Source organism: Ovis aries, chromosome 2 (assembly GCF_016772045.2).
Source record: "Ovis aries strain OAR_USU_Benz2616 breed Rambouillet chromosome 2, ARS-UI_Ramb_v3.0, whole genome shotgun sequence".
NCBI classification, from domain to species: Eukaryota; Metazoa; Chordata; class Mammalia; order Artiodactyla; family Bovidae; genus Ovis; species Ovis aries.
The window spans coordinates 52487878-52500100 of record NC_056055.1 but is presented as its reverse complement, the minus strand read 5'-3'; the positions used below and the strand labels follow the sequence as shown (position 1 = coordinate 52500100).

The 12223-nt window shown below is 36.9% G+C and overlaps 1 protein-coding gene across 1 annotated transcript in view; it reads left to right on the top strand.

Annotated features, from left to right (window-relative positions):
- The window catches only part of RECK (reversion inducing cysteine rich protein with kazal motifs), an 83415-nt gene that overhangs the window by 12238 nt on the left and 58954 nt on the right, over nucleotides 1–12223 (top strand). The window contains exons 2-6 of the mRNA XM_012121069.5: nucleotides 3327–3385; nucleotides 5775–5849; nucleotides 6749–6785; nucleotides 9475–9560; nucleotides 11230–11277. Coding sequence (XP_011976459.3) covers nucleotides 3327–3385; nucleotides 5775–5849; nucleotides 6749–6785; nucleotides 9475–9560; nucleotides 11230–11277 — 305 coding nt within the window. The remainder of the gene's footprint in view (nucleotides 1–3326; nucleotides 3386–5774; nucleotides 5850–6748; nucleotides 6786–9474; nucleotides 9561–11229; nucleotides 11278–12223) is intronic.

Below are 12223 nucleotides of genomic sequence, written 5' to 3'. Positions count from 1 at the left end.
TTTTATGAAACTAAACTGTGGCAATATGTTAGTAATATCATATGCCCTGTTATTGTTTTATGGAGTAACAATATCAGTTTTGAGCTTAAAAGGATATTGGTAAGAGCTAAAGAGAACCTTTTTTATTCATTCATTTCTTCCCAATACCAATCTTACCTTCAATCAAAAAAGCTCTACTGTCATCTATTTTATATACTGAAATTATGTAGATTTCATTTAAAGAGATTGATATAGATGTGTATGTATATGTATACATGCACACATATGTAGGCATTGTATTGGATCTAGCTGCCTGAAATGTGATATTTTCATGTCCTTGTCACTTTTGACTTAGCACTTTATAAACAGCCCCTGATCAATTCAGCTTTATCTTTTTTCCCAGTTAGCTTCATTCTAGAATAATGACATGCCCCTGCTGATTATCTATATCACTAATTTATTAATTTTTCTTGGCTCATAATGCTGCTTGGCAACATTTTTCCTTTTCTGTGATGTTTCTGAAATTGGCATGCTGAGATGTAAAATAAGTGGCATGAGAAAAATATCTTGTGCTCTGAGAAATCTGTCTACATAGATCCTTTTTAGGAGATTAATGATGCATATTAATATATTAAAGGTTTCATAAAGTCCAGTAAAGAATTATCTTTAAAGGGAACCCTCTTGCTATTGTTGGTGGAAATATAAGTTGGTATAGCCACTATGGAGAATAGTACGGGGGTTCTTTAAAAAACTAAAGCTAGAACTATCATATCACTCTGTAATCCCACTCAGGGACATATATCCAGAGAAAAACATGGCCTGAAAAGATACATGCACCCCAGTGTTCAAGGCAGCATTGTTTACAATAACCAAGACATGGAAAGAACTTAAATGTCCATTGACAGAGGACTGGATAAAGAAGATGTGGTGTGTATGTACGTATATATATATCTGTATACACACACGCACACATGCATATATGTAAGCATTGGAATATTACTCGGCCATTAAAAAGAATGAAATAAGGACATTTGCAGCAACATGGGTGGACCTAGAGACAGTTATATGAGTGAAGTAAGTCAGAGAAGGAAAAATATATGACATCCCTTATATGTGGAATCTAAAAAGAAATGATACAAATGAATTTACTTACAAAGCAGAGACTCACAGACTTAGAAAACGAACTTATGGTTGAGGGTTGAGTGAAGGGATAGTTAAGGACTTCGGGAAGTTATGTACACCCTGCTATATTTAAAATGGATAACCAACAAAAATCAATTGCATAGCACATGGAACTCTACCCAGTGTTATGTGCCAGCCTGGATGGGAGCAGGGTTGGGGTGAGGGAGGGGGGAATGGATACATGTATATATATAACTGAGTCCCTTCACTGTTTACCTGAAACTGTCACAACATTATTGATTGGCTATTCAGTTCAGTTCAGTCGCTCAGTCATGTCCAACTCTTTGTGACTCCATGGACTGCAGCACACCAGGCTTCCCTGTCCATCACCAACTCTCAGAGCTTACTCAGACTCATGTCCATTGAGTCAGTGGTGCCATCCAACCATCTCATCTTCTGTCGTCCCCTTCTCCTCCTGCCTTCAGTCTTTCCCAGCATCAGGGTCTTTTCCAGTGAGTCAGTTCTTTGCATCAAGTGGCCAAAGTATAGGAGTTTCAGCTTCAGCATTAGTCCTTCCAATGAATATTCAGGGTTGATTTCGTTAGAATTGACTGGTTTGGTCTCCTTGCAGTCCAAGGGACTCTCAGTCTTCTCCAACACCAAAGTTCAAAACCATCAATTCTTCAGTGCTCAGCTTTCTTTATAGTCCAACTCTCAAATCCATACATGACCAAGGGAAAAACCATAGCTTTGACTAGACGGACTTTGTTGGCAAAGTAACGTCTCTGCTTTTTAATGTGCTGTCTAGGTTGGTCATAGCTTTTCTTCCAAGGAGTAAGTGTCTTTTAATTTCATGGCTGCAATCACCATCTGCAGTGATTTTGGAGCCCCCCAAAATTAAGTCTGTCACTGTTTCCATTGTCCCCATCTATTTGCCATGAATTGATGGGACCGGATGCCATGATCTTAGTTTTCTGAATGTTGAGTTTTAAGCCAACTTTCACTCTCCTCTTTCACTTTCATCAAGAGGCTATTTAGTTCTTCTTTGCTTTCCACCATAAGGGTGGTATCATCTGCATATTTAAGATTATTGATATTTCTCCCAGCAGTCTTGATTCTAGCTTGTGCTTCATCCAGCCCAGCATTTCGCATGATGTACTCTGCATATAAGTTAAATAAACAGAGCGACAGTATACAGCCTTGACATACTCCTTTCCTGATTTTGAACCAGTCTGTTGTTCCATGTCCAATTCTAACTGTTGCTTCTTGACATGCATACAGATTTCTCAGGAGTCAGGTCAGGTATTCCCATCTCTTTAAGAATATTCTCCGATTTGAGAAAGAAATTTCTCAAATTCTTAAGAATTTAAGATTGGCTATACCCCAATGCAAATTTTTTTTGGTGTTTAAAAAATAAATTAAAAATGGCATTAAAGTGTAGTCACTCAGTCCTGTCTGATTCTTTGCGACACCATAGGCTAGCCCTGCCAGGCTCCTCTGTCCATGGGATTCTCCAGACAAGAATGCTGGGGTGGGTTGCCATTCCCTTCTCCAGGGGATAAAAATAAAATAATTTTTAAAATTTCTCTTTAACTTTTTAATCCTTTGTTTCCTAATTTATTTGAACATGAAACATTTTCTTTTGAGGAATAGATATTAACACATCATGAAACAGTGTTCATAGAAAACAGTTTGAGAAACATTTATAGTTGCTTCCTTTGTTCTCCACAGTGGCTGTCAGAGACATATACAACCTCACTTCAAGCCCTCAACTCTTTTTGTTTTCAAACCTAATCTCTATTTATTTCACTGAGATAATGGAGACTTACATTTAACATGTCCAAAACAAAATTCACTATCTTTTTATCATTTAACCTTCCTTTATAGGAATAATAATAGAATATAGTCCATAGGATAATTATTGAGGGTTGAATGAGATAATCGTAAAGCAAGTAGTAAAATTCTGGCCCATGAAAAGTATATAGTAGCAATTATTATTAAATGACAGTCTCTCCTGTTAAATTGCAAGCTCTTAAAGGCAAAAACCGTGTCCTCAAATAGCACCAGCTTTGACTTGAAATAGGTACACAACAAAGCTTTGTTGAGTTAAAATGGATAATAATAGTAATAATCTGTCGAATAAGTGGTTTGTGTAACCATCTGACTTAGCTTAATCATTGTGTTTTAACAGTAGGCAATATTAGGTGTTCATTTTTTCTCCCTAGGTGCACTGTGTTGTAATCACTCAAAGGATAACCAGATGTGCCGTGATGTTTGTGAACAGGTAAGCTTGCATGATAATTATTGAGGATATTATTTAGTGTAATTGTTTCAGAGAAATCCGTTGGACAGCACTTAAATGGTCAGTTGACATCAGCAGTAACAGAACAAGTTAACATGAGTCTGCGAACATGGTGGGGCACAGTATCTGAAGTGGAATTCCTACCCAAAATACATAACCTGAATCCTGACGAAACAATACGGCAAACCCAGATTGAGGGGTATTCCTCAAAACAACTGCCTGTACCCTTCAGAGATATCAGTGTTGCAAAAGCAAAGGTCAAGAAATGTCCCAGGAATTCCTAGGTGGTGCTAGTGGTAAAGAACCCGCCTGCTAATACAGGAGGCACAAGAGAGACGGGTTTGATTCCTGGGTTGGGAAGATCCCCTGGAGTAGGAAAAGGCAGTGCACTCCAGTATTCTTGCCTGGAAAGTGCCATGGACGGAGGAGCCTGGCAGGCTGCAGTTCCTGAGGCCTCAAAGAACACACAAGAAACTTCCAGATTAAAGGAAACTAAAGAGATGTGACAGCTAAATGCAGTGTATAATTCTGTATTGGGTCCTGGAATTAAAAAAAAAAAAAAAAAGACTGTTATAGAGGATGTGATTGAGATAAATTGGTGAAATTTAAATATGAGCTATAATAATATTGTACCTACCAGTGCTGTGAACTGAATCTGATGATTGTATTATGGTTAGTTAGGATGGTGTCCTTATTCTTAGAAGATACATGCTGGAATTTAGGAATGAATGATCATGTCTGTAATGAATTCTAAATGTTTCATCAAAGTAATAAAAATAATGTGCATATGAGGAGAAAGTTAAAGCAAATGTTAATAATGGGTGAATTTAGATGAAGGCTTATGTGGTTGTTCATTGTACTCAGTTCAGTTCAGTTGCTCAGTCATGTCCAACTCTTTGGGAGCCCATGAACTGCAGCACACCAGGCCTCCCTGTCCATCACCAACTCCCGGAGTTTACTCAAACTCCTGTCCATTGAGTCGGTGATGCCATCCAACGATCTCATCCTCTGTTGTCCCCTTCTCCTCCTGCCATCAGTCTTTCCCAGCATCAGGGTCTTTTCAGATGAGTCAGTTCTTTGCATCAGGTGGCCAAAGTATTGGAGTTTTAGCTTCAGCATCAGTCCTTCCAGTGAATATTCAGGACTGATTTCCCACCTTTGAAACTTTTCTGTAGTTCTGCTTGAACCTTTTTAAGGCAAGTTCCACTGAAACAATAGCTGTTCATAATGCCTTACCTTTTTTTCATCATCTTGATTGTGTAGTTGTAGCCTTACCAGTTGAGAATTAATGGCCTTAATCATCTTTTGAGGAGTTTTCAAGTAATAACCTGGATTTTGTTACTTCCTAAAAATGAGAGCACTACCTAACAGAGACTAAAAAGATTTTTCAAGATACTCTTAAGTATAGCAAGATGTCTTACCTAAATAGCTGCTAGAGAATTCATGTCAAAACACTATAGCAGATTAAGTTTTCTGCAAATTTACTGCCAGAACAATAGCTTTTTAAAAGCAAAAATGGCCTCTTGATGGTGTCACCATAAGAGAGCTTTTAAAGTAACTCTCCTACTTTTGGAAGCATTTCTTTCCTGACTTTTTGCCTTGTTTCCTCTTGTTTTTTCCACTAATGTTCCATAGGGTAAATTATTTTTTATGAGGTACTTGCAGCAGGCAAGGACTAATTTCTTAAAATCTAAAGTGTTTGAAATTCTATAATGTAGCAAAGTAAGTGAATACTATAGTCATCCTAATAAAAAAAATTCTTCCCTGACCAAATTACTTTATTTCTAGTTACGCAAATGCTGAACATAGATAGCATTTATCTCCAGGTATGCACTAAACTCCAGATAGACTTACTTGCAGAGGAAGAGAGGTAAGAATTGGATTCACTTTCCCTGGTCAGATTCAACAATCAGGTAAGTCAGTCGCCCCAATCACCCGAGGAGTGAGAGGCTAGAATGCTAAAGCTGGCAGAGCTCACTGACAGTGAGAAGAATTGCCAGGAATAAGGAGTCTTTAATTCTTCAACCAGTAAGGAGTGAAGAAAGGGTATTCTACTGATATTTAGGTTTTAATTTGGAGTGAATACTAATGCACTTGATGGCTGTAGGAAGTTAGGAAGATGATAGTGGGGTAAGTTGCTGAATTGTCAGTGAAAACTACTGTGTGAAGGCAGTTGGAGATTTGAAATTAAAACTTTTAGAATTTGAATTTATATAAGAAGTCGTGACTGATGTTTTACAATAAAGCACATTTATGAAGGGAAATTGGGAAATATTCTAGACGACTGATAAACCTAGAGGATAAAAAAATTTACCTCTTCCATTTTTTTATTGAAAAAATGCCATAAAACTTTTTTGTCTTTGTCAAGTAGATATTTTCCTCAAAAAGTGAATCGCGACTAAAACATCTGTTGCAGCGAGCCCCAGATTATTGCCCTGAAACAATGGTAGGTATTGTTTGACTTAACTATGGAAGTTTTTGTCTAATGAAGCACTCTATTGAGTTACTTTTGATTTAGCAAATTTTTCAGTGTGATTGGGGTTTGTGGTCAAAGTAAAATATTAGATTTAACTGGATACTTTAAAAAGATCTTCATATGAATTGCTGGATGGAATATTGTCTTTCATCTTTTGTTGTTTATGATATAGGTATAAAAACAGTATTATATAAAAATATGTTCTAGTCTTTAAATTTCATAATAATAGTTTCTCTGAAATTGAGAATTTTACTTATTATTATTTTGACAATTTTATGAAAACCATAACTAAATCTTATATTTATTTTAAGTTTTAAAAAGTCAGATTTAGGGTAAGGGAAAATGTGTAATTTCTCATTACTTCTGTCTTCTCAGTATCTGGTGTACTAAAAATACATTGCATGCCTGTCTGAATCATGTAACTTAAAATGTCTCTAATGCACGGACCATCCCATGTTTGGGATGCTCATGGCCAAGCTAAGAAAGTCTGAACTGGCATTAGAAAGCCTGTTTAGATAAGGTAGGTTGGGTTAAATGGGAAAGTTGATGATCAAACAGTTCTGACTGACATATTTTACTTTAATCACTCAACGGGCACTTTTATCTCTGTGCTTAGAAACAGTTATTCCCGTAAACATCCTGAGTAACTATACTTGTCCTTGGTATCCCAGAGGGGAAGTTAAGAAAACAGCAAGCAGTATTTTTACATCTCATTTCTATTTTTTCTTCCCCAGATAGCTGGTTGATGCTTCTAGATCATTGATTGTATAGAGACAGACATAATCAAATTAGCTATACGTAATTTCTGTAGAAATTGTATTTTGAAACTGGTTTTCTACGTAAAAGTCTTTTGGTGATTACAATTTTAGGTTGACATTTGGAGTTGTATGAATTCATCTTTGCCAGGTAAGCAATAGTGTAACATTAAAAGTTATTTTGTGATTGTAAAATCTGTGTCATAGTCCTGTAACCTAATATATACCCTTGGACTTCTATCCTCTCCTTCTTGGAGGCATCCAAATTTTCAAATGTATAATTTATTCTCATTCACTCAGTCCTTTTTGGTACTCTTGTTTCTACTTCAACTGTTCTGTTGAAACTGGGCTTTGAAAGATCACCAAGATCTCTTGGTTCCTAGATCTTACAGCTTTTTCTCAGTACTTGTTCTTTTTGACTTCATGTGACAGTTGATATATTGACCACTACCTCCTTGTGACTTCACCTTGGCCTTGTGACTTTGTGTTCTCTTATCCCCACGCCCCCCCCCCCCCACACACACACACCATCACCCCTGTAACTACCATGGCTATTCCTGTGTGTGGTCCTCTTCCCTTCTTTCTCCACACTCACCCTGGTAACCGCATTCCTTCCCAGAACTGTTATCTAATCATCTCTGAGAAGATAATTTTCAAATACAAGTTATTATTCATGACTTCTGGTCTTCTCTACTTGGATCTCTGCATCCAGGTAGCATGACTGAAAACCAAACTCATCTTATAATTGCTTTTTGTTATGAATGACAGTAGACTGGAAACCCTCAAGTCATTATCTCTGAATGTTTTTTCTTTTTAGCTTCATTCACCCTCTGTAAAATCTTGTATCCCTCCTTGCTATTCCTAGTTCAAGCCTTTATTATTATACTTTTGGGGTAGATTTTTGCAGTAACCTCATAACTCATGTTTCAATACACCATAGCTGTCTTCCCCACCCTCTTCAAAACAACTCCCTCAGGGGCTATCCACTTCAATCAGAATAAAGCCCAAACTCCCTGTTGGCATTCCTGATCTCCTAGGATGAGAGCTCGTTTTCCAGTCCTGGTTAAAGCCAGTGCCTTGAAAAAAGGGAGTATAGCTTACATTTCTCTGAATTCTAAAGGTTTTCACACTGTTGAAAGTTTTCATTTCAAACAAATTGAACTATTTCCCTCTTGGAATTGCTCCTGTCCTTGCTTGTTCTCCTAATTATCCCTCTACCTAATGTCTATAATTATATATGTGTGTGTATTGTTCCTACCAAACTGTAATCTCCATAAAGGGATAAATCATATGTTTTTATCTATTCGTTAGCCCACAAAATACCTGATAAAGGGCTTTGTATATAGTAAGGGTTCAGTGAATGTAGTTGCTTGTTGAATAATGTAATATTTTCTAAGAGGTAAGAACTCCTTTTGTGGCTCAGATGGTAAAGAATCTGCCTGCAATATGGGAGACCCAGGTTTGATCTCTGGATTGGGAAGATCCCCTAGAGAAGGGAATGGCAACCCACTCCAGTATTCAAGCCTGGAGAATTCTATGGACAGAGGAGCCTGGAGGGCTTCAGCCTATGGAGTTGCAAAGAGTCAAACATAACTAAGCGACTAACACAAAAGGTACTGGATATGTGAAAATGAATTATGGTATAAAAGTTCATAGAGTTAATGACCTACATTGATTCCATTCAAAATTCTTTATAGAATATGTGCAATTCTGAGTAGCAAGCAGCAAAGATCAAGAGGAAACTATACTAGGCAGTGGGACTAGATGGGAGTCTGCTGCCCTTTAATACCATTTAAACATATAGGGATATAGAATCTTATGATATGCAGTATTCTTAGCCAGTTTTAACAGTTGGGATGGTTTATGATTATATTTTGAGAGCTTTGTCTGTCCATGGGCCATTTGTTTGCTTTTGTTTGTTTTTTTTTAGTGGAATGCTTCTGTGTTTTATATTAGGTCTTAGTTTCGTATAGAGAACTATGTTAACTATTGCCTTGAATCCCTGACATTTTTTTCAAATGGAAGTAATTTAATGTACATGTGAATTTGCAGATCTGTGTATTACATGGAAGCAGCATAAAGCATTTCTTAAAAGAGATAAGGAATTTACAGCATTCCTACAAGTAAATCTTTTCTTTTATCGTAATCATTACTTCTATCTCCTAATTTTATCTAGGAGTTATTCATTGACATTTATGATTGCAAAAAGGGATCTTAAAATTGCTTTAGAACTCTTTTTATAATTTTACCACCTTTTGGTATCACTGTAATTTGGTTGGAGAAATAGCTACTGTGCATAAATTGCATCAGTATAGTCATTTTGCCCCACAATAAAGTGTACCTATCAAAATCAGTCATGGCTCACAGGAGATGTTCCTGTCTGTTCACTATCAGTTGTTAAACAGCATCGTGGGTTTTATGCTGTTCTAGGTATTTTGAATACAATAATACTCATGCCCTATTTTGTTTGCTTGCTTATTAAGTTATTAATAGGAGTCCTGCCTCTGTGAACCCACAGTTCAGAAGTGAAAAAAGTCATTGCTTTCCTTAACCTGTATGCCCTCTAGAGATTCTGTCCACCTTAGAGTGAGAATGAGCTAAAGAGAAGGTGAGCAGGGAGAAGAGAGAAAAAACAAAGGACATGGTAATTAGGCTGTGAGGGACCCTGAGAAGACTGATAGCATTGAGAGTCAGGGTGGGAGGAGAGGCTTCATACTTTTGAGACCCTGCTATCTAAGCTAGTTTTCTTACAGAAACTTGCTTTGACTTGAGTGGTATCCTTGAACCAGTTTGTTTTGTCACTTCTTATGACCAAAACATTTGAACATTTTGTTTTTAAGGTGTGTTTAAGAAGTCTGATGGCTGGGTTGGCTTAGGCTGCTGTGAACTGGCTATTACCTTGGAATGTCGACAGGCATGCAAGCAGGTAACACTTGGCAATGAGGCTCTTAAGCAGAGTGCAGTATAGTTTGAGTTTTAGCTGTGTCCTGGATCTTGCCTATTTCTGGAGAGGTGACCCATAGCAGCTGCAAATTTAGCGTTCCTTGCATAGACCATTTCCTTTTAGACATGCTGCTTTTTCAGTTACATCTGCTGCATGTAAGACGCTATCCTTCTCTTGTGCTTTAACTTCTCTCTGCCACACAAAGAAAAAATGTTATTGAAATCAAGGACTTTTGTACTCTGCCTGTGGTCATGCTTAATCAGTGCTAAATGACTCCAAATAGTGGTATAAATTTCAGGCATGCTTGGATGAAAGCAGTTGACACAGTTGGCTTATTTTGCTTTTATCTTCCCTCTGTCTTTCATCATGGATTTACTCTGACTGTGTTCTTTATTCCTTCTCTGCTCCTCAGGTGAGCATGACTCCTACAGTGAATTATGACTTCTCTCTGATTTGATGTATCTCAGGTCTGAATCAAGTTAGACCCCTGAACTCTTCCTCACTATATGCTCATAGTGATTTGTCAGAGTGCTGTGGTAAAACTGGTCTCCAGGATCCTCTTACTCCAAGTGGTGGGAGCACTCTTAACTGGGAAACTTAAGTGGCCCTGAAACTGCAGCTGCAAAGCCTTGTCTTATTTTCTTCCTCTAGTGACTGGTCTTTGAACAGAAGTATATGAGACACCTTCACTTTCATACAGACCTCTGAACCACACTCTTTGGGCAGCACACAGCCTAACTATCTGCTGTTCTCCTGCAGGCATTGAGGTGAAACTGAGTTGTAGAGGATTTGAACTGTAGTGTATCTCGTGAGACACAGAATAGTTGTCAGTCCATTCTGCTTCTCGCTTTCCCTGTCCTCGTCAGCTGATCTATCAAGAATTGCGTGAGCCTAGGTAATAGAAGAGGAGGAAATAGAAAAAGGAACCAGAGCCCATGGCTCTGGGACTGTATTTCTAAGTGGGGACTGTATTCAGGTGGAAGAATAGCCACCCCTCAGCAGATGTGTTTTGGCTTGTTTTTTATGGAAAGTATATACTTTAGTAAATCATGTTGTTTCTCTATGTGTCCATTTCCTCATCTGTAGAAGGGTTAATTTCTTCTTCATAAACTTGTTAAGAAAATTACATAAAAATAACTTTTATTAATTAATTGCCTGGCATTGCCTTTCCCTCTTTAGTTGTCTCCTTTGTTAGGTATGGATTTTTTCTGAGGATATGGGTTCATATGGGAACTTAGAATATGAAGGGTTAAAGAAAAAGCAAACTATAAATGCCCTGGCAGAACTTCATAAGAAAAGTTACTGCAGCAGAGCTTCCCAAGAAAATTTGTCACAGAATGGAATTTAGACTTTTTTTAAAAAGTCCTCTGATTTACATTTGCTTCAAACTTATCTAGTTTCTGAAATAACAAAAGGACTGTGTCATTATGTGACATTAAAGCCATAGAAGAATGAAATTCTAGCATATCTGGAGCTAATGCTTGTTTAAAAAATTATGAGATTTGTTTGGATAATATTTGAGCATGAGGTTTTCCCTGATGAAGTAAAGACTGCTGTGCCAACAATTACGTATACTTATGTTTGTATTCTTTTTGGTTTCATACTGAAGAGCATGTGTAATAAATTAATTGAGAAATTTGTTATCTTTTAGGCATCATCAAAAAATGATATTTCCAGAGTTTGCAGAAAAGAATATGAGGTATGCATTTTAACAAATTTGGATAAATGAATCAGATGTTATCAGAATTGGTAGAATCAAATTTTAAAAATGAATTCATTGTTAAATAAATTACCTTTTACTTTATAGAAAAGATAGTCTTGAGAAAAATGTCATTTACTTTGTTTAGAAATGTTATGACTTTAACTTGTTGCAGTTAAGCATTAATCTGAAAGAAATGCCTAAATCACACATACAGAAGCTTTAACCTATGTTTTCATAATACAGCTACTGGTTGTATCCTAGGTTGTAAAATTTTCTTAGGTTCCATATCTTCTTTTGCCCCTTTTCCTATACCTTGATTCATCCAGGTATCCACCTTTATGAACTACTTCTAATTGGAAGAAACAATCACATTGCTAGCGTGAGTAACTTCATACTTTCCTAGCATCGTACATTGGAGGGGAGAGGTACATACTAAATTTCAAAGGCTGTATTAAATCTTGAGGGACTCTTCCTAGCAGTAGTGTTTCAAGCACTGCAGTACTTATTGATAGATTGGGCGGGGCATGGGGATGCAGGTTGAGGAGGGGCGGAGGTATAGGCAGTATTTCACATCATGTAAGTATGTACAGAAGATTGTCCCTGATGTGAAATAAAAGCTCCTCACTGATACTAAAATTTGGTCAGTTTCTAGAACTTCATTGTTAAATGTGACAATATGTTTTTTCATAGTACAAAGCTGTATAATTAAGCATACAAGTCCACATTACTCATTCATCATTTTTATATATAAACATTGGGATTCCTATTGCTTTTAATAGTCTGTATTCTCTTGGAGAAGAAAAATAGAACAACCTCTTCACTGGTTCTAGATTATGGTTCTGATTTTTTTTTTCTCAAAGCCTATAAATAATCTCTCAATATTTTTTAATCAAAAAAAGTCTTATTTATCTTTCGTTCCTTTATACTATTGCTAAGTTTTATC